The sequence below is a fragment of the Staurois parvus genome, unplaced genomic scaffold, assembly GCF_062004578.1.
Source record: "Staurois parvus isolate SC_StPar_1 unplaced genomic scaffold, SC_StPar_1.0 ptg000837l, whole genome shotgun sequence".
Taxonomy (NCBI): Eukaryota; Metazoa; Chordata; class Amphibia; order Anura; family Ranidae; genus Staurois; species Staurois parvus.
The window spans coordinates 34,785-58,060 of NW_028318633.1; the positions used below are offsets into that span (position 1 = coordinate 34,785).

At 51.3% G+C, this 23,276-nt stretch overlaps 1 protein-coding gene across 1 annotated transcript in view; it reads left to right on the top strand.

Annotated features, from left to right (window-relative positions):
* Positions 1 to 22,693, top strand: part of LOC149443709 (ribonuclease inhibitor-like) — a 34,986-nt gene extending 12,293 nt beyond the window's left edge. Inside the window, exons 3-5 of the mRNA XM_089655361.1 lie at positions 17,072 to 17,245; positions 22,039 to 22,115; positions 22,222 to 22,693. Of these exons, the coding sequence (XP_089511487.1) occupies positions 17,072 to 17,245; positions 22,039 to 22,075 (211 nt within the window). The 3' untranslated portion in view covers positions 22,076 to 22,115; positions 22,222 to 22,693. The remainder of the gene's footprint in view (positions 1 to 17,071; positions 17,246 to 22,038; positions 22,116 to 22,221) is intronic.
* Positions 22,694 to 23,276: the final 583 nt, after the last annotated feature.

The window sequence follows — 23,276 nt, forward strand, 5'->3', positions numbered from 1 at the left end:
CTGGGACTTAAACTCCGCGCCCTGAGGGACTTCGGTCTGTGGGTGGTGGTTGTCGTCAGCCAGTGCGTTACATTGTTAGGCCTGCCTGTCCGTTCCTCGGCCCCTGCCCTGACATTACACAAGTGCCATGAACCCTGACGGTGCAGGCACGCCTTCGCTCCCAATGCTAGTCGCCAGACTCGATCAACAGGATCACCTGTTGGATCAGTTCGCTCAGGCGTTGCAAACTCTGCTTGCACGCACTGCACACCTTGATCCTGGTGCTATTAGGCCGGTAGTTACTCTGGTGGTCTCTCCCGCTGCTTCTCCGCCTATTGCGTCCACCACCTCGACGGCTGCATCAGCGGCGCCCAGAGGTATGACTGGTTCTGCCCCTCTTCCACAGCGCTTTGGGGGTGAGCCGAGTCAGTGTCGTGGGTTCCTCAACCAGGTGGGTATTTATTTTGAATTAATACCCCACGCCTTTCCGTCTGAGAGGTCAAAGGTGGGGTTCCTAATTTCACTACTCTCAGACAAAACCTTGGCCTGGGCAAATCCCTTATGGGAGAGGAACGACCCGGTGATTCAAGATTTTTCCGGTTTTGTCGATGCCTTCCGTAGGGTATTCGACGTACCGGCTCGTTCCGCCTCGGCGGCCAAGCTGCTCATGACCATGCATCAGGGTTCACGGACCGTGGCTGAGTACGCTATAGAGTTTCGTACCCTGGCGGCAGAGGTCGGTTGGAACAATGAGGCTCTGGTGGCTGCGTTTTCCCATGGTCTTTCTGACACATTGAAGGATGAGATTGCAGCTAAGGAACTGCCTGTGGTGTTGGAGGAGCTCATCTCTTTCCTGATCCTGATTGACACCAGGCTCAGGGAGAGGCCTTCACTCAAGGAACGCCTGCGGAGGCCTTCCAATCGACTGGCACCTGCGTTTTCTGTCCCACCCGTTCCTCCCTCTCCTCCCACGCCTCCTGGGGATAGCTTGTCTGGTGGGGAACCCATGCAGCTGGGGTTTGCTTGCCTTTCCGAGGGAGAGCGGGCCGCTCGGCGTCGGGAGGGTCGCTGCCTGTACTGTGGCCTCCGTGGGCACTTTCGGCAGTCTTGTCCGGTCCGTCCGGGAAACGCTCGCACCTGAGATCATGTCGGGGACAGATCTTGGGTGGAGTTTCCTCGTCCCCGGCGTTCCGCAAGGATAAGCCGCTGATCACCGTGGTCCTTTCTTGGACGGAGGGCTCGGTGACGGCCCAGGCGTTGATAGACTCTGGGGCCGGTGGGTTGTTCTTGGACAGCTCGTTTGCTGCACAGCACTCCATTCCCCTGCAGGCTCGTGCTACCCCATTGGTTCTCGAAGCAATAGATGGCAGGCCCCTGCAACCGCCGCAGGTTACCCACGAGTCTCTGCCGATAGAGGTAGCCATTGGGGCTGTTCACAGGGAGTTGGCCTGTTTTCAGGTGATTTCTTCCCCACACTATTCGGTGGTTTTGCGGTATCCCTGGCTCCAGAGGCACAATCCAACCTTCAATTGGCAAACAGCCGAGATTCTCTCATGGTCTCCACAGTGTGGGGCCGGGTGCATCCGGGGGCCGGTTAAGGTATTGTGTGCCTCCTCGGACTATGGGGAGTACCAGGACGTGTTTGATAAGGTACGCGCTGGTACCTTACCGCCGCATCGTCCTTACGACTGCGCCATATCCTTGCAACCTGGGGCCACTCCTCCGCGTGGCAGGGTGTACCCTCTCTCGGTTGCGGAGAATAAGGCCATGGAGGAGTACGTTGTGGATGCGCTTTCCCGGGGGCACATTCGTAAGTCTACTTCTCCAGCAGGAGCAGGTTTTTTTTTCGTAGAGAAGAAAGGTGGGGAATTGAGGCCCTGCATCGATTATAGGGGTCTCAATCGGATTACCATTAAAAATGCATATCCAATTCCTTTGATTTCTGAGTTGTTCGACCGCCTTAAGGAAGCAACAGTCTTTACCAAACTCGACCTTAGGGCGGCGTACAACCTCGTACGGATGAGACAGGGGGATGAGTGGAAGACCGCATTTAACACCAGAACCGGGCACTACGAATACCTGGTGATGCCCTTCGGATTGTGTAACGCGCCCGCGGTTTTTCAGGAATTCATAAACGATGTCCTTTGTGATTTTTTGCAGCAGTGCGTAGTGGTTTACCTGGATGACATCTTGGTTTACTCTACCTCTATGGAGTCCCATGTCCAGGATGTCAAGCAGGTGCTGCAACGATTGCGTGAGAACGGACTCTTTTGTAAACTCGAGAAGTGCGAGTTCCATCGATCCCAAGTTGCCTTTTTGGGCTACATAATTTCCGCTGAGGGATTTTCCATGGACCCTCAGAAGGTTGCGGCGGTTCTGCAGTGGCCTCGTCCCAATGGTCTTCGGCCCATTCAGCGCTTTCTGGGTTTTGCCAACTACTATCGGAAGTTCATCAGGAACTTCTCCACATTGGCAAAGCCTCTCTCTGACCTAACCAAGAAGGGGAGTAACCCTCACGAGTGGCCATCCGTGGCCATCATAGCTTTTGAGGCTCTGAAAGCCGCCTTTGCTTTGGCTCCGATTCTTTCGCATCCCAATCCTGGGTTGCCCTTCGTCCTCGAGGTTGATGCTTCCGAGACGGGAGTAGGGGCTCTCCTGTCTCAGCGTCGGTCGCCCGATGGACCCCTACTTCCCTGCGGGTTCTACTCCAGGAAGCTTTCCTCTGCAGAGTGCAACTACCAGATTGGAGATCGGGAGTTGTTGGTCATCATTCTGGCTCTGAAGGAATGGAGGCACCTGCTCGAGGGTTCCGCGGTTCCGGTCCTCATTCTTACTGATCACAAGAACCTGACTTATCTTTCGGAGGCCAAGAGATTGACACCCCGCCAGGCCAGATGGGCTCTGTTCTTGTCACGCTTCAACTATGTGGTTTCATATTTGCCTGGTTCCAAGAATGTCAGGGCTGATGCGTTATCACGGCAATACTCTGAGTTGTCCAGGGAAGACTCTGAGCCAATCTCATTTATACCTCCTGATCAGATCCTGGCTGCCATTCGCACCAGTCTGACCTCTCCTCTTGGGGAGCAGATTTTGGCAGCTCAAACTGATGCTCCTCCCGGGAAGCCGGAGGGTAGATGTTTCGTACCCGAGGGATTGCGCACCCGCCTGCTGCGTACCTACCATAACGCCAAAACTGCCGGGCATCCAGGGAAGAACCAGCTGTGTTGGGTCGTCTCTCGCTTATTCTGGTGGCCAACCCTCCGTGCCGACATTGCCTCTTATGTAGCGGCATGTTCGATCTGTGCCCAGAATAAGTCTCCACGGCATCTCCCTTTGGGTCTTCTGCAACCCATTCCCAATGGGAAGCGTCCTTGGTCACACCTAGGTATGGACTTTATTGTAGACCTCCCAGTGTCTCGGGGTCATACGGTCATCCTCATGATCGTCGATCGGTTTTCCAAGATGTGCCATTGTATTCCACTCAGGAAATTACCCACAGCGCAAGAACTGGCCACGGTCTTTTCCAGGGAGATTTTTCGCCTGCATGGGTTGCCTAAGGTGATTGTCTCGGACCGCGGGAGTCAGTTCGTGTCCAGATTCTGGCGCGCCTTCTGCTCCCAGTTGGGTATTAGTCTCTCCTTTTCTTCAGCCTACCACCCGCAGTCCAATGGGACTGCGGAGCGTTCCAATCAGGCCTTAGAACAATTCCTTCGGTGTTATATTTCAGACCATCAGGACGATTGGGCCGATCTCCTGCCTTGGGCAGAGTTTGCCAGGAACTCGGCGGTCAACTCCTCCTCCGGGATGTCTCCCTTCATGGCCAACTATGGGTTCCAACCCACGGTATTACCTGAGAGGTTCTCACCACAGGACATTCCGGCTGTGGAGAACCATCTTGCTGCCCTGCGTTCTTCATGGGGGCAGATCCAGAGGGCCTTGAGGGACTCAGCTCAGCGCCAGAAGTTCCAGGCTGATCGCAGACGGTTGCCCGCTCCTTCATACCAGGTCGGCGATCGGGTGTGGTTGTCTACTCGCAACCTCAATCTTCGGGTGCCCACACCCAAACTAGCTCCCCGTTTTGTCGGTCCTTTCCGCATTCTCCGCAAAGTGAATCCGGTGGCCTATGCCCTTGCCCTTCCGTCTGGGATGCGGATCTCCAATATCTTTCATGTTTCCCTGTTGAAACCTCTGATCTGCAATCGCTTCACTACCTCTCTGCCTCGGCCCCGTCCTGTCCGGGTTGACGGTCATGAGGAGTATGAGGTGAGCCGGATCCTGGACTCTCGATTGGTGCGCGGTCGATTACAGTTCCTGGTTCATTGGCGCGGTTATGGTCCCGAGGAGCGTTCCTGGGTTCCTTCCGCGGATGTCCATGCTCCTGCCCTCCTCCGTGCTTTTCATACCCGCTTTCCTCAGAAACCTTTTGTTGAGCCGCGGAGGGGGAGGGGCCCTTGAGGAGGAGGTACTGTCAAGGTCCTACCTTTTCCCTGAGGTTATGTTACTCCATGTGCTGGCGTCCATCTTGGATTCTGCTGTGCATGGTGGGAATCCTTTTATGCCTTCAGGTCTCTGTGGTCCATCCCCCAGAGGGGTGTGGCTGATGACATATAAGCCTGTGGCCTGCACATGCTCTTTGCACTTGTGTCTTGTGTCTTGGTGTTGCTATTACTCTGTTCTGACTCTCGTGACTCTCCTGGTATCTGATTCGGCTTGTGACTCGACTATTCTTTGTATTCTCCTTTGATCTGACCCTCTGTTGCTGAACCCGGCTCGTGACCTGTGATTCTCGTCTGCTGTCCTGTACTGTTTTGTCCTGTTGTTGTTGACCCGGCTTGTCTGACTACTCTTTTGTCTCTTCCACCAGCTACACGCCATTGGCGGCGGCCATTACCGCAGCTGAGGTGTCTCGGGGGCCGCGACCTGGTTCCTGGCTGTGTCAAGTCCATCCCCACCATCAGGGGCCCTGGTGAAGGGCAGCCTGGGACTTAGACTCTGCGCCCTGAGGGACTTCGGTCTGTGGGTGGTGGTTGTCGTCAGCCAGTGCGTTACATTGTTAGGCCTGCCTGTCCGTTCCTCGGCCCCTGCCCTGACAGGAAGAGGGTGGAGCGGGGTAAGTGGGGGCGGATAGTGCCCCATACATAAGATGAAATGCGGCGCTGTAATACACAAGATAGTAGGGAGGTACAGGGATTGGGAGAACTCTGAGTAGATATAAAATATTTGGAAGTATGGACATCTTTATGACTGCTATTCTGCCAAGCCATGCGAGTGGTAAGGAGGACCACTTAGTCATAAGAGTGGTGAGATGCATTAGCATAGGAGTGTAATTAGCTGCATAAAGATCTGATATATTAGGGGTCAGTTTGATTCCCAGGAAAGGAATATGATTCCGAGACCAAGGAAATGGAAGTATCTGCTTCAAGTGTGCCAGCTCCATAGTGGGAAGGGAAATGTTCAGTGCCGTGGATTTGTGAGGGTTTATTATAAGGCCAGAGAATGATCCAAACCTCTCAAGAAGCCGGAGGAGGGGAGGTGAGGAAGTCAAGGGGGAAGTGAGAAAGAGCAGAACGTCATCTGCAAAGAGGCATAATTTATGGTGAGAGCCACCTATCTCAAGCCCCCGGACATCCGGATTAGCTCTGATTAGGAGGGCAAGCGGTTCTATGGCCAAAGCAAAGAGGAAGGGGGACAGAGGGCAACCTTGCCTTGTACCCCAGGAGATTGGAAAGTGAGCAGACCTATGCCCCAGGTATCTAATGCTGGCCGATGGCTCTCGATATAATGAGAAAACCCAGGTCAAAAAATGTGGGCCAAAGCCCCAGCGGCTCAGAATGTAGTGTAGATATGGCCATGAAACTGTATCAAATGCCTTCCTGATGTCCAGGGACAGGAAACCGGTAGGAATGTTATGGGATTTAGTTATATGCGCCAGAAGAGTTGTGCATCTAACGTTATCTCCAGCCTGTCGAGTTGGAATGAATCCCACCTGATCATTATGGATTATGGAACCTATACACATATTGAGGTGCGTGGAAAGGATTTTGGCAAGCAGTTTAATATCAATATTGAGGAGGGAGATCAGCCTGTAATTGGACCATTGCGTATCATCCGAGTTAGGCTTTGGGATCATTGAGATGGTAGCTTGTACTGATTCTGAGTTAAAGGTATGGCCCGATAGTATGGAATTAAAAGCATTGCAAAGGATAGGCGTTAGAAGGTGGGCAAATTTTTTTGTAATACGTGGCGGAAAAAACATTTGGTCCTGGGCGTTTACGAAGCTTTAGATTTTTAAATGCATTTAAGGTTTCGATTGGGGCGATGGGTTGTTCTAAAGCTGCTAATTGGTGCTCGGAGAGTGTCGGGAAGGAGATGGGGGCCAGGAGAGCATCGGCCTGGGTGGGGTTGAAGGGTGTGGAGGTAGAGTAGAGTCGTGAAAGGTGCTTGTGAAAGGTTTGTAGGATGCGTTCCGGGTTACTAGTGAGGTTGCCAGAGGAAGTGCGTATTCGAATGGATCTAATTGTCTGATCAAGCCTACAAAGCGAAAGAGCTAGAAAGGTACTGGGTTTATTTGCTTTTGTATAATATTTGTGTCAGGATCTACGAAGTGAGAGCTCCGCCTGGTCCGTCAGAAACAGATAAATAGCTAATCGAGCTCGCTCAAGAGCTTCACGGTTGGCTGGTGTAGGGGTTGCTTGGAAGGCTTGATGGGACTGGTTGTATGTTCACTCGAGGGAGAGATGTCTTAGTCATTTTGCTTTATTTAAATAGGATGCTTTACTAATGCAGAATCCCCGTAGGACCGGTTTATGTGCTTCCCAGAGGAGGAGAGGAGAAAAATCGGGTGTTTGGTTTAGAGATAAATTATCTTTGAGAGCAGCCTCAATTTCTAGACAGTGAGTTGGATTCGCTAGTAAGTTGTCATTAATGATCCAGGAGGGGTCAGAAGGGCATGGGGCTAGGGAGGCCATGGAAGTGAATACGGCGCTATGGTCTGACCAGGGAATTGGAAGTATTTCAGAAGCCAGGAGCCGGAAGGAGGAGCCGGCGGTTATGAAAATGTGATCTATCCTGGAGAAGGACTTATGAGGGTGTGAATAAAAGGTGTATTGACGCTTAGTTGGATTAAGCTCCCTCCAGGTATCTATCATGGAGTGAAGTTGTAACACGGCTTGGAAGGTTTGTTTGGGGGTAGGGAGGGGGGAAGGTTGGGGGGATTTGTCAAGAAAGGGATATAAAGTGCAGTTAGAGTCTCCGCAGACAAACAAAGTACCTCGCGCATGGTGGTCTATAACCGATAGTAGGTGGGAGAGGAATGGTAAGGGACCTTGATTTGGAGCGTAATATGTAGCTATGGTAACGTCCACGTCTAGGAGTTGACCTGTTAACAGGAGGTAACGACCCTCAGGATCTGTCAGGAACCGCCGCGGCTTGGGCTCGGCGCAGGCGCAGTGTGCCGACTCGCACTGGTGTGCGGGCACTAGGTCCTGGCCGGCCGTGGCGACGGAACATGCGCACTCGGGACCGCGGGTGCGCTCCTGGCACCAATGACAGCGCAGGGCGCCCTGTAGTGTCACTGGTTGCCGTATGGTCTTTTCTGCATTCCTGCTCATGTACCTGTGTTATTTGATTGTTACTGACCCGGATCTTTCTGATCTTGCTGATTTCTCCTGCCCTGACCCCTGGCTTGCCTGACCTCTCTCCTGCATGCCCCCTTGTGGATCTGATCTTTTGTTGCTGACCTGGCGTGTGACCCGACCATTCTCTGCCTGCTGCTTTGTACTGCACAGATCCCACGGCTACCGACTCGGCTCGTCTGACCACGCATTTGCTCATCCATCCACCCACCTTGTCAAGGTATTCCTGCCTCTTCACATCAGGCTCTCATCCTGCAGGAACCTCTGGCGAGCTCCTCTACCACTGGTGGGTGTACTCAGGAGCCGCGACCTGGTCTCGGATCACTCCAAGTCCATCCCCACTATCAGGGGCCCTGGTGAACAAGTGAACCGGGACTTAGACTCCGCGTTCTGGGGAAACCTGACCAGTGGGCTGCTAGGGGTGCCGCCAGGTGGTTCCTTACAGGATCCTTGACTTCATTACATAATGTAAAGGGTGTTGTGCGATGGAAGGCGATGAGTACTCCTCTGCACTTTGCTGCGGCTGAGGCTCTGTAGACCTGCGGGTAACGGGGGCCAAAAAACTTGGGGGTGGAGTTAGGGGTGTAGTGCTTTTCTTGTAGGCAGACTACATGGGCTCTAAGTGATGCAAAGTAGCGGAAGGCTTTGTTGCGCTTCTGTGGTGTGTTGAGGCCCTGAACGTTCAGGGTGAGAATATTTAACGGGCCCATAAAGAAGGTGTATGATGCATCAGATGATAAAGTGTTGCTAGCTATGTGCAAGACTAGTAGGCACTATGTAAGATAGTCTGAGTGTATAAGAAACTGGGTGAAGTCATGGAGCCATATGAGGGGAAGAGTGAGGGAATATGAATAGGGAAGGATACCAGGGAGAGGTGGTGTGGGGCCATGCTAGGCCTAAGAAGTGGTCCCCGGGGGCCACCTAAGGTCAGGGTGGTTCGGGGAGCTGTGGTAGCCCAAGCGCTTTTAAGTAAGCAATAGCGCAGGGACTAAAGGAGAGTGCAGAGGTATGGTATGGTAAAGAGATCCCGGGGAGGAATAAGCAGATCAATACTCAAACAACTTAAGAGGTCCTGAGCTCATGCGGCTTCTGGTAGGAAAACTGACCAACAGGAATGAGAAGTAGCATTCTATGTCGCCAGAGCTGAGGTTCCCACAAACAATCTAAGGCACGACTGAGAAGTAGCGAAGTCAACAATAGCATACAATGAGCGACAGGTTCTAAGAGATACATGGGAGACAAAGAGACATATCGACCATCAACATACGAGGAAAGCCCAAATGAGGGTCTTTTCCAAAAACAAAAGCAAACATCGAAAAGGGAGGAACTAGGGGGCCAAACTAGCCCCGGTGACCAGCATGAGGTTACACAACGCCTGTATCAAGGCGTGAAGCAGGGAGAGTGGGTACCATAGGTGGTAACCTCACTGCTGAGCAAGTGATGGCTAGTTCAAAGTGTGTGGTATGAAAAGAGGTGAAGGACGCGGTTCAGTCCATGGTGTCTTGTGGAGGTGGGCCCGGTGATGAGAAGCACCCACATTTGTGGACAATGAGTTGACCATCAGCTGGGCATGGAGGATAGGATTTCCGTGGCGAGCAGGATGTAGATCTGCGTTTTGCACCCTCTGACTGGCTCGAAGGGGAGTGTAGCTGAAGGTTCCGCAGGGTGTCAAGGAGATCTTCGGGGGTTTTGCAAGAGTAGTCCCGGGTCTGATATCGGAAACGCACTGCGAAGGGGAAGCTCCATTTATATGGTATCGCATGATGCTGAAGCACTTGCAGATGGGGTTTCATAGCCCTACATTTAGCGATGGTTTTTGGGCAAAGATCTTGGAACAATTGATAGGTGTGGCCTTGGAATTGTAGGGATTCCGCGTTGCGGGCTGCCTGCAGGAGTTTTCCTTTAGTACGAAAAAAGTGGAGCTTGGCTACGATATCACGTGGTGGGCCATCGGGGCGCTGTGGGGCTAATGCCCTATGGACCCTGTCCATTTCTAATTGGTCAATAGGAATGGCTGGGGCAAGCTCCTGGAACAGCGCTGTTACAGTAGACATCGACGATCGACTCTGGAAGACCACGGATACGCAAGTTTGGGCGCCTTGCCCGATTTTTGAAGTCCTTGTGGCGCGCCAGCAACAATGCGTTTTCGTTACGCAGGAGATCAAGATCATCAGCATGCATCTGAAGTGAGGCGTCAAGATCATCTACTTTTTGTTCTAGGTCCGCCGTGCGTTGTCCCAGTTTGCGGATTTCTTTGGACAGCGTAGAAGTGATACGGTCAGAGGTTTGTTTCAGGGCTTTATGCAGCATCTTCTCAAAACGTGCCAGGAGATCGGGGGGTGTAAGGTCAGGTTTCTGGGTGTGTGTGGGGGTGTCTGGATCAACATCGGACTCACCCTCAGATGCGCTGGGATGGCTGGGCAGTGCGACCCTCAGAACTGCATAGGATCCTGTAGTCTGCTTGTTGCTTTGTAATGCAGCTGTGGCCATTTTGGATGAGGCTTTTGCTAGTGCCTCCTTTATGGGCTTTTGTTGCGGCGGAGCCTGATGGCGGGGTGTCCCTTTCACCATGTTTCTATCTGTCAGGAGGGGTTGCCCGGCAGAGTGGAGCCCCCCCGACCCGTTTATGTCAGTAGTCAGGCTGAGATGCGGTCCAGTGAGAAGTGGGCGGGCCCTTGTGCAGCCTACAGAGGAGACGGAGCCACGGCTCCTTATGCCTATCACGTTGACCGCCAGATGTTTACCGAGCCGGATCGGATCTGGGGGATGTCACTGTGGAGGTATGTACCTCTCTAGGTGCTGTGCTGTGCCGGCCGGGACCCGTGGGTGAACTTCCTTGTCACTCGACGGGCAGACGGAGCTCTAGTTCTCCATGTCCGTCCCGCCGGCCGCGCATGCGCACTCCTCCAGGGTGGTATATTTTAATGGTGGGCATACCACACACTTTTTCTGGCAGAGATTTCTTCTCTTTTTCATTCCCTCCCACAGACTGCATACAAAAAAAAAGAAAATAGCATACAGTGAAGGAAATGCATATTTGCTCCCCGGCTGATGCTGAATGTTCGCCCCTCACACAGAAATGATCGGTCTAACAATGGAATGTTCGCCCCTCACACAGAAATGATCGGTCTAACAATGGAATGTTCGCCCCTCACACAGAAATGATCGGTCTAACAATGGAATGGTCGCCCCTCACACAGAAATGATCGGTCTAACAATGGAATGTTCGCCCCTCACACAGAAATGATCGGTCTAACAATGGAATGTTCGGTGTAACACTGAGAGACAGAATACAACAAATTCAGCAGAAATGCGTCTAACAAATGATGACGGATCTGCATGTTCATGAGGGAAAGAAGGATTTGATCCCCTTCACAAAACATGACTTAGTACTTGGTGGCCAATCCCTTGTTGGCAATCACAGAGGTCAGACGTTTCCTGGAGTTGGCCCCCAGGTTTGCACACATCTCAGGAGGGATTTTGGCCCACTCCTCTTGGTAGATCCTCTCCAAGTCATTAAGGTTTGGTGGCTGACGTTTGGCAGCTCGAACTTTCAGCTCCCTCCAGATTTTCAGTCGGATTAAGGTGTGGAGACCGGCTAGGCCACTCCAGGACCTTAATGTGCTTCTTCTTGAGCCGCTCCTTTGTTGCCTTGGCCGTGTGTTTTGGGTCATTGTCATGCTGGAACACCCATCCACCACCCATTTTCAATGCCCTGGCTGAGGGAAGAAGGTTCTCACCCAAGATTTGAGGGTACATTGCCCTGCCCATCATCCCTTTGATGCGGTGCAGTTGTCCTGTCCCCTTAGCAGAAAAACACCCCCAAAGCAGAATGTTTCCACCACCATGTTTCACAGTTGGGATGGTGTTCTTGGGGTCATAGGCAGCATTCCTCCTCCTCCAAACACGGCGAGTTGAGTTGATGCCAAAGAGCTGGATTTTGGTCTCCTCTGACCACAACACTTCCCACCAATCCTCCTCTGCATCATTCAGATGTTCAGTTGCAGACTTCAGACGGGCCTGGACATGTGCTTTCTTGAGCAGAGGGACCTTGCGGGCACTGCAGGATTTCAGTCCTTGTCGGCGTAGTGTGTTACCAATTGTTTTCTTGGTGACTGTGGTCCCAGCTGCCTGGAGATCATTGACAAGATCCTCACGTGTAGTTCTGGGATGATTCCTCACTGTTCTCATGATCATTGACACTCCACGAGGTGAGATCTTGCATGGTGCACCAGACCTCGGGAGACTGACACTTGTTTTGTGTTTCTTCCATTTGTGAATGATTGCACCAACTGTTGTCACCTTCTCACCAAGCTGCTTGGCCATAGTTTGGTAGCCCAGTCCAGCCTTGTGTAGGTCTACCATCTTGTCCCTGACATCCTTGGACAGCTCTTTGGTCTTTGCCATGGTGGAGAGTTTGGAATCTGATGGTTTGATGGCTCCTGTGGACAGGTGTCTTTTATACAGGTAACACAATGAGATTAGCAGCACTCCCTTTAAGAGACTGCTTCTAATCTTAGTTTGTTACCTGTATGAGAGACACCTGGGAGCCAGAAATCCTGCTGAATGATAGGGGATCAAATCCTTCTTTCCCTCATGAACATGCAGATCCGTCATCATTTGTTAGACGCATTTCTGCTGAATTTGTTGTTGTATTCTGTCTCTCAGTGTTACACCGAACATTCCATTGTTAGACCGATCATTTCTGTGTGAGGGGCGAACATTCCATTGTTAGACCGATCATTTCGGTGTGAGGGGCGAACATTCCATTGTTAGACCGATCATTTCTGTGTGAGGGGCGAACATTCCATTGTTAGACCGATCGTTTCTGTGTGAGGGGCGAACATTCACCATCAGGGGGGAGCAAATACGCATTTCCTGCACTGCATGTGTGTATGTGTATATATATATTTACAGTGGGGATGGAAAGTTTGGGCACTCCAGCTAAAAATGTGTATTAATGTGCATAAAGAAGCCAAGGAAAGATGGAAAAATCTCCAAAAGGCATCAAATTACAGATTAGACATTCTTATAATATGTCAACAAAAGTTAGATTTTATTTCCATCATTTACACTTTCAAAATAACAGAAAACAAAAAAATGGCGTCTGCAAAAGTTTGGGCCCCCTGCAGAATTTATAGCATGCACTGCCCCCTTTGCCAAGCTGAGACCTGCCAGTGTCATGGATTGTTCTCAATCATCGTCTGGGAAGACCAGGTGATGTCAGTCTCAAAGGTTTTAAATGCCCGACTCATCTGACCTTGCCCCAACAATCAGCACCATGGCTTCTTCTAAGCAGTTGTCTAGAAAACTGAAAATAGTTGACGCTCACAAAGCTGGAGAAGGCTGTAACAATTTTCTAACAATTGCTCTAACAGTTGATCTATTTTCACCAAGCTGCTTGGCAATTGCCCCGTAGCCCTTTCCAGCCTTGTGGAGGTCCACAATTTTGTATTTGGTGTCCTTTGACAGCTCTTTGGTCTTGCCCATGGTAGTAGTTGGCGTGTGACTGACTGTGGGGTGGACAGGTGTCTTTAAAGAGCTCAGACAGGTGCTACTAAGTTAGATGAATGAGTGGAGTAGAGGGGGACTTTATAAAGGTGCAGTAACAGGTCTCTGAGAGGCAGAATTCTTGCTGTTTCTCAGGTGTTCAAATACTTCTGTTCAGCCGTGCGAGACAAATACATTCTTTACAAATCATACAATGTGATCTCCTGAATTTTTTTTTAAATTCTGTCTCTCAGAGTGGGAATGCCCCTACAATGTGAATGTCAGACCCCTCCATGATGGAGAAGTGGGAGAACTTGCAAAATCGCAGGGGGTTCAAATACTTTTGTTGCTCACTGTATATATAGTTTTGCCCGGTGAATGCTGAGGATCTCCGACGGGGAGGAGAACTGTTTGTAAACAAAACAGTTCTCCTCCCTGTCAGCTTGTGCACACTGCTTTGGATGGTTCCGCACAGCACACAGTTAACCCTTTGATTGTCCCCAGATGTTGCCCAGTGTCACTAGTACAGTGTCAGACGTTTTTATTAGCACTGATCACTGTATTGATGTCACTGGGGATGTCAGTGACACCAATTTAGTTCCCCCCAGTGTCAGAATGCCCGCCGCAGACCCGCTATAAGTTGCTGATTGCTGCCATTGCTAATAAAAATAATTTAAAAAAATCCCAGTATATACAGGTGAAACTGGAAAAATGAGAATATGGTACAAAAGTTGATTTATTTCAGTGCAGCAACTTAAAAGGTGAAACTAATATATGAGACTCATTACATGCAAAGCAAGATAGTTCCAGCCGTGATTTGTCATCATTGTGACATTTTTTTATTGTGCAAAAAATAAATAAAACACACAGGCAATCAAATATCACTGAAAAAAGCTCAATTAGTGAGGAAAAAGGACGTAAATTTAATTTAGGTGCAATGTTGCATGATCGTGCAATTGTCAGTTAAACTAACGCAGCGCCATAATGCAAAAAATGGCCTGGTCAGGAGAAGGAATCCTCTGGAGGGCAGATCTTCTACCTCCTGATTGGCTGGACAAAGAACTTCAAACAAAACACAAATGTCACTGTGACGGGAGCGTAGGCAGGAGAGAACACACCAAGAGGATGGAGAACACACCAAGAGGATGGAGAACACACCAAGAGGATGGAGAACACACCAAGAGGATGGAGAACACACCAAGAGGATGGAGAACACACCAAGAGGATGGAGAACACACCAAGAGGATGGAGAACACACCAAGAGGATGGAGAACACACCAAGAGGATGGAGAACACACCAAGCTTTATTAAGACAACAATATGACAGTCATTCAATGGGGAAATGGCAGGAAGGGTGATCCGTGCGCAAACTAGGGAAGAGTCCTGGCCAATAGGGGGATGACAGCGAGGAGGGGCTAAGATACTTGTGGTCTAGCACAAAGGGCAAAGGAAGAGTCTCTGTAGCAGATGGTAGTCCCACAAGGGTCATCAGAGGAACAGTTCGGGTAAAACAGGGGATCGTCCCAGAAGCAGTTCAGGTAAACAGGGGAAAGCATGTATCCACGGATCTGACAGGGTGTCTGGTCCCCCCGGGATAAGAAAGTAAGACACAGATACCTCTTGGAGATCCGGGACAGGTGAGAGGTCTCAGACAGGCTGGCTTGTGTGGTCTTCGGCAGCAGGCAAACAATCTCCCCTCTAGGCTGAGGCCTCCTGCGACAAGTAGGTGATCCACCCCTGGACTGGGGTCTTCGGCAGCCGGCGAACAATCTCCCCTCTCACTGAAGTCTCTGGCGACAGGCAGGTGATCCACCCCTGAACAGGGGTCTCGGGCAACAGGTGGCAACCTACCACTGGGCAGGGGCCTCGGGCAACAGGAGGCAATCTACCCCTGGGCAGGGGTCTCAGGTGACAGGTGGCAATCTACCCCTGGGTAGGGGTCTCAGGCAGCAACCTACCACTGGGCAGGGGCCTCGGGCGACAGGCAGCAACCTACCCCTGGTGCTGGGGTCTCAGGCAACAGGCGGAAACCTACCACTGGGCAGGGGCCTTGGGCAACAGGTGGAAATCTACCCCTGGGCAGGGGTCTCAAGCAACAGGTGGCAACCTACCACTGGGCAGGGGCCTGGGGTGACAGGTGGCAGTCTACCCCTGGGCAGGGGTCTCGAGCAACAGGCAGCAACCTACCACTGGGCAGGGGCCTCAGGCAACAGGCAGAAATCTACCCCTGGGCAGGGGTCTCGAGCAACCGGCGGCAACCTACCACTGGGCAGGGGCCTCGAGTGACAGGTGGCAATCTACCCCTGGGCAGGGGACTCGGGCAACAGGCGGCAACCTACCACTGGGCAGGGGCCTCAGGCGACAGGCGGCAACCTACCACTGGGCAGGGGTCTCGAGCAACAGGCGGCAACCTACCACTGGGCAGAGGCTTCGAGCAACAGGCGGCAATCTACCCCTGGGCAGGGTCTCGGGCAACAGGCGGCAACCTACCACTGGGCAGGGGCCTCGGTCAACAGGCGGCAATCTACCCCTGGGCAGGGGTCTCAAGCAACAGGTGGCAACCTACCACTGGGCAGAGGCTTTGAGCAACAGGCGGCAATCTACCCCTGGGCAGGGGTCTCGGGTAACTGCGGCAACCTACCACTGGGCAGGGGCCTTGGTCAATAGGCGGCAATCTACCCCTGGGCAGGGGTCTCGAGCAACAGGCGGTTCCCCCTCGGGTGGAGGGTCTCAGGTAGGGCCAAGAAGTCTACCCTTAGCTTGGGGGTCTCATGTAGGGACAGACAATCTCCCCCCCAGGCTTGGGGGGGTCCCAGGCAGAGCCTGGGCCACTAGAGTCCAGCTGGATCTCTCGGTGGCTGCCTAGCAGAATGGCTCCTCGGGAGAGACCAGCACTGACCTCTTAAACCCCCTGAGCAGGAAGAGAGGTGGAGGGGGGTCATTAGCAGGATAACAATGGAGGGCCTGCCTTAATTGAGTTTAGGGACATTTTCGATGACAATGGAGAGAATGGACAGAAAAGGACATACAGTAATTGAATCTGTAGCTGTAAACAGGAGGACATTAGGGAGGATATTATATTCAGAGGAAAAGACTGGTTGAACAGGATGGACAAGGAAACACAATAATTGAATTTTGTAGCTCTAAACAGGATAACAATGGGGAGAATACGCTAATTGAATTTGGGACCTTTTGTGGAGGGGGCACAGTAATTACAGCTAGGGGCCTTTGGCACACAGGAGTAGAATACTAATTGGAAGATGTATTTCCTCTAAACACAAGGGATTAATGAAGGAATTAATAATTGGGGACATTAATGAGAGGATTAAGTAAGAATTAATAATTGGCCAGGCCCCTATACCGTGACAGTCACCAATACTGGAGTATGTCCTTCAAAACAATTGTCTCTTTATTTACAATAAATGCTCTGACAAGCAATAATATGTCCGCCTATCAAGCACCCGATTGGGCAGGAGATAATATCGCTCACCAGGACCACTTCCTGTGTCAGTTCCAGGCAGGAAATGACATCACTTGGCTCCGCCCGAGGGTGGGCTGCTCAATTGATTCCTCGATATGCCGACATATTATCATTGCTTGTCAGTGCATCTAGCAATCCTCATGGATTTTGCTGCATGGAGACGCAGGTCAAGTAGAAGTCCCATTATTTCCTATGTGGCCGGTTCCCATCTATGTGCCGCAGGGAATCTATATGGAGCCATTCCCCCTCCAATGTGTGCATCACCACGTACGCTGCAATGTGTCCATCCACACTAAGACTTCTCAGGTGGGTGACAACTCCCCTCCATCTCACAGGGGAGGTCCAACCAATATTCCATGAGATCATCCATCCAAATGGGCCAACATTTCATCTTCTAAGACCCCGCCCACTGATTATCCATTGGAATGTGTCTACTTCTGCCGTCACTGGAGAACATCTCACCTCTCTTTCCTGCTTCTTCCACCAGTATATTATGGTGTGGTGTGACATTCTGGTGCCGTGATGATCTCTGCTCCGTGATCTCCACAAACCGAACTCTGACCAGACTGGAGGTGACATTGGAGGATGAGAAGATCTCGTACTCAGAAATGGGTCGTTGTTGTCAGGTCCTCCGGAATGCCGGCTTCACTATGGATGGACGGTAAGATCTGTTCTATTGGGGGGAACACACATACTGGGGGGATTTACTAAAGCTGGTTCCCTCAGAATCTGGTGCAGCTGTGCATGGCAGCCAATCAGCTTCTCACCTCAGCTTGTCCAATGAAGCTTTGGCAATAAAAGCAGTAAGCTGATTGGTTCCCTCGCAGACGTGCACGAGATTCTGAGGGATCCAGCTTCAGTAAATACACCCCACTAAACCTGATGATGGCAGTCACACAGGATGGGTCCATGAGCCCCAGCAACTGTACTGTATGATCATCATGATGGCAGTCACACAGGACAGGTACAGGAGCCCCAGCAACTGTACTGTATGATCATCTTGATGGCAGTCACACAGGACAGGTACAGGAGCCCCAGCAACTGTACTGTATGATCATCATGATGGCAGTCACACAGGACAGGTACAGGAGCCCCAGCAACTGTACTGTATGATCATCATGATGGCGGTCACACAGGACAGGTACAGGAGCCCCAGCAACTGTACTGTATGATCATCATGATGGTAGTCACACAGGACAGGTACAGGAGCCCCAGCAACTGTACTGTATGATCATCATGATGGCAGTCACACAGGATGGGTCCATGAGCCCCAGCAACTGTACTGTATGATCATCATGATGGTAGTCACACAGGACAGGTACAGGAGCCCCAGCAACTGTACTGTATGATCATCATGACAGCGGTCACACTCACACAGGACAGGTACAGGAGCCCCAGCAACTGTACTGTATGATCATCATGATGGCTGTCACACAGGACAGGTACAGGGCCCCCAGCAACTGTACTATAGGACCATCATGGTGATAATGATGATCATTGAAGGAAGGACAGTGAAATGTAAGCTGGCCACAGATGGTTCAGATCTCGGCCAGTTCAGCGGGGACCAGCCAAGATTTGAACCATGTATGGGCAGGCTGATTGTACCTATGACGGAGGTGTAGGTGGGACAGAATGCACACAGAGACCAGTGGGCACACAAGGTTTTTATTGAGGGATTTGGGACACTTGACTGGGGCGACAAGGGTTAAAACCGGGGCACACAACAGAGGGACAGTTCGGGCAGGTAATGGGTGATCCAGTCACACACCAGGGGGGGCAATTCAGGCAAAGATAATCCAGGCACACAGCAGGGAGCAGTGGTGGCAAAGAGAGTCTGAGCATAGCAGAGGGCAGTTCAGGCAGACAAGGGGCAATCCGGGCACACAGCAGAGGGGCTTGCAGGGACACTCAGTGGCAAGCATCTTCCAGGGATACTCAGCAGCAGGCGGCTTGCAGGGACACTCATGGCAGGCGGCTTGCAGGGACACTCATGGCAGGCGGCTTGCAGGGACACTCATGGCAGGCGGTTTGCAGGGACACTCACGGCAGGCGGCTTGCAGGGACACTCACGGCAGGCGGCTTGCAGGGACACTCACGGCAGGCGGCTTGCAGGGACACTCACGGCAGGCGGCTTGCAGGGACACTCACGGCAGGCGGCTTGCAGGGACACTCACGGCAGGCGGCTTGCAGGGACACTCACGGCAGGGTCATGGCTGTGGGGTCTGGCCACAACTCAGACCTCTCACAGCACTCTGTACAGAGCAGGGGATGAACTAACTGCTTGGGTCCTGCACTGGTCTTTTATAGCCGGAGCAGGACGCTTCCTGGTTACCCCGGCAATGGCCAGCCCTGCGTCGAGTTTCCAGGGCAACAAGCCCTGCCCCCTCACTCCCTGTGCATGGCCTTTGTCTCTGGTGGGCACAGAGAGCAGGAACCTCGGGGCCGTGCTGTGTGTGCCGAGACAAGGGGAGGGGGCACGCAGAGACAACCAGGTGGCCTGCACATGGGGAATCCACATGCAGGCACAGCAGGGTGGCAGACTCCACCATGTTTGGCCGAGGAGAGGTGCAAAACCTCACTGCAGGGGGCAGATCCCTGGCGCCTGGAACACCACTTTGTGTGCGCTATGTGCGGGCGCAGGGACATGTAATGGGGAAGGAAGGGGGGAAGCGCAGGACTGAGAGGGGGGACCTTGACAGTACCCAAGTCAATGGTTGAATGGCTTGTGTACTCCAGCCTGTGGGATGTTACATGTGATTATTGCTAGCAGCTAGTATGGCCACCAGCAGTAATCATTGTGTTGTCCAGGCAGGGATGGTTCCCCCCGAGATGTTTACCATCGTAAGTTATACAGTCGCTTGGCAAGCAGCTAGACACAGACAGAGCATGATCTGCTCTATGGGCGGTTGGGTGTAAATGGACTCCGCTGGTCATTTACACCCGACTGCCCTCCAATTTGATGGAGGAGGACGGATCCCCTTTCCTTTTTCAGCTAACCGGACCAGATTGGAGGTAAGCGGGTGTAAGCAGACACAAGTCCCTCTACATCTGCCACTCCATAGAGGTGAATGGAGGGTCCACCTGAAAAACGGACAAGCAGACCCAATATGACTGATGGTGTGAAAGGGGCCTTAGGCCTCATGTGTTTAGGGGTATGGTAGAAATGTGCAGCTCAGCTGTGAATTTTTACCGCCCCCAAATGCTCCCACATATACTGCAAAGCAGTGGAGGGGGAATAGTATACACCATGGCCCTGATGATTTATTATCACCGCTGTTCTGTTGGCCCTCAGCCCGCTCCTGTTTTCCCAGGCTGTACGTGGAGGAGTTGGCAACATACAGAGTGGGGGGAGGAACATCCGTGCCCCCCCCCCCCCCCCGTGATGAATGAAGCCGGAAGCTACAAGGATTATGTCACTTCTGGGTTTAATTCTGTGTTTACCTGACTGGTACCGGCCAAGAATGCAGCCAATCAAAGCGATCTGTGTATGATCAGGTGCCTTAGAGGGCAGGGGAGGGGTCAGGGGTCTAATAGACCCCATATCTCTCCATAAAGAAGACCTGTCACTGCCCCATCTATCACAAGGGATGTCATTCATCACCTGTCATAGCAATAAAATTTAACAAAAAAATCCCATAAAAAAGCAATAATTCTGGCACCAGACCTCCTGCCTAACTGTAAACTGGTAACCTGTAAAGGCTATTAAAGCGCCCCCTATGGACAATGTTAGGTACTTTGTCACCATTTACCAGATGTGTACAATTGTCAGGCACCGCCCAGCGGGATCTCTAGTGATCCACAGAACAGGATTCCCCAGGACGCGGAGTCTAAGTCCCAGTCTGCCTTTTCACCAGAGCCCCTGATGGTGGGGATGGACTTGGTGCAAGACTGGAACCAGGTCGCGACCCCTGAGTGCACCCAACCGTGGTAGAGGGGTCCCGCCGAGGGTACGTGCTGGGGGTGAGCCTGATGTGAAGAGACTGACAAGTCCAGGTCCCGAGCAGGATGGATGGATGGATGGATGATGACAGTCAGGAGTGAGCGTGGTCAGACTAGCCGGGTCGGTAACGGTGGAGGCAGGTAGGTACCAAGCAGTAGACAGAGAGCAGCCGGGTCATGAGCCAAGGATCAGCAACGGGAGGTCCAATAGTAATATAACAACAGGCAGGAGAGTAGTCAGGGACGAGCCGGGGGTCAGAGCAGGAGAAGGTCAACACAAATCAGGACAAGCAGGATTGGCAACAGGAATGTACTTCAGAGGAACAGGAACTAGACCTTGCAACCTGGTCACCGCCTGGCCTGTCTAAATAGTGCGCCCTGCACTGTCAGGCCAGGCGCGCACCTGCGTGAGTGCGCATGAGCAGCCGCAATTGCCGCCGTGGACACCCAGGTCCTAGTGCCTGCATATTAGTGCGCCTAGGCAACCTGCGCATGCGCAGACCTGTGAGCACACGGCGAGATCCGCAGTCCCTGAGAACAATATTTCATCTTGGCAAGTTTGGTATCTATTTACTCAACACATCATATGCTGTACTATTGCTGGGAAGACTGCAAATGCTAAACATAGAATATTTCAAACCAACACATTGCCAAAAAATAAAAAAATTCTGCTACTTAAGGGGATTTATGGAGAAAAGGCCTGGGGGCTTAGGGGGCTAAAGAAACACTTTGCCATTCTCCTCTTCCTCCGCGTGGAAATGTTTGTGTAACCCCCCCTCTTACTGTGCTGGTGTATCCACAATGACCATACATGCCCAGCAATTCCAGCATTGTTCTGATTGGCTGCCCCACTGCCACTTGCCAGGTCTTGTGTTGCCGCCTTCTTTTCTCTTTCTTGCAGCCAGCACCTGATGATACACCGCTGTATGTCCCTGCTGCCGCAGTCTCCTGGGATATGTGACGGGTTACATCCCAGGAGGCTACAGGAGCCGGGAAATGTCATATTTGTCTAGGGAAGAAAACCACAGAAAAGGAAAATGACTTTACAGCTAAGAAGTGTCTTAAAGTCATTGGAAAGATTTTTGTTTAACTGCTTCCCGTCCGCCCCATAGCAGAAATAGTGGTTTAGGGCGACACGGTGCAAAAAATTACATATATACACGTGATTTTCAAGTTCTGGGTAAGTGGCGTGCATGAGCTGTGTGCGCCCTACAAGCACCACCATTTGTGGCTGCGGCTGTCAATCACCGGGTTCCAGCCTGTAATTACTCATTGGGGCCCGGTGATTCCCAAGATCTCCAAAGGGGAGGACGACTGTTTTGACCACTGATGTACATTGTACGGCTGCAGATTTGTACATTACACATCGCACACATTTCCAGGAAGACAGAAGAATACTTCCCATTAGTGTGTATAAAATGTCCATCATTTCTTCCAGAGCTCAGCACCAGCTCCCCCTTTTCCATCATCACAGCAACATTTCCTCCTCTAACACTCTCATGTTATTCTTCATAGATGGGATAGAGGATGGTTTGTATCTATACGCAGATGAAGATTAGAGAATGGTCTGTGGGAAGTCCCCCCCCCCACAGGTAATACACGGATCCTGATATGATGAGAATGTCTGAATGGAATAATATCAGATTCTCCTGTTCATGGCTCTGATTATTCATCATTTTCCTTCACATTCACTTACAGGTTGTTCCATCGTCTGATATCTACTGACCGTTATTCCGGAATGATCTGAGCGGGGATCTGTCCTTCCTCCCATTCCTCCATTGTATATTGTATTGTTACTCCTCAATGTATTCATTACTACAAAATAAAAATGGGATTTTTAGATCTTCACACCAAAACTGCCACCACTGGTGAGACCAGCACGCTGGGAAATTCCTGTTCATGGCATGAAGATTCCTCTTACACAAGTAGAAGACACTGAACACACGGTGACAGTGCGGTGCGGACAGTGGGGGGCGCTCTCCATAACATAAAGGAACAATGGGTGGACAGGAGAGTCCGCACCACAAGGACAGAGGTTACCTTCAGAGACTAAGTGGCAAAAATACTGAATATTTTTGTTATAAAAATAAAATTTTTATTTTTTTTGTGTAAAAAAATATATTTTCAAATATAAAACCACAGAAATAAAAAACACATTTATCACCATTAACCCAAGACAGTGTTGTCTTCCCACATGACTTCAGACATCCAGATGTGGTTACATCCAATGGGTGGGTCAGCTAGACAGTGCGGTGACCCCCTACTGTACCGGCTTCCCCTCCCCCCATATAATAAATGACCTCTCAGGAAAACAACAACTGCTATATAAGGCCAGCTGAGGCTACACTATAGAGTGTGTTTATGAGCTGCAACAAGTAACAGACAAAACAAAGCAATCCATGTATAAAGGAACACATCTAGTGTCATCTTCCAGGATTACAATAAGAATTGTCTCTGATATTGTTCCATCTGCAGATAAGGAGACTAAAGCCGACAGGGAGCAGAGTCCATATGAAAGTCCAGCCGCTGCAGTGTCCCCCTTTTCAGCATTTCCATCGATCGCTCAGCATGGAATCGGCTGTAGAAATGGAAGCTGACAATTGGTGTAGCGACTCTTAGGTCACGCAATGCCGCTAAAGTTCCAATTGTAGCTCTAGTAGTCGCTCAGCAGGGTGCACTACAATGTCCAGCAAGCCCAGTCATAGCAGAGCTATCAGAAGATAGAGCAGGACAAGCCATAGAGTTCCAGCAGT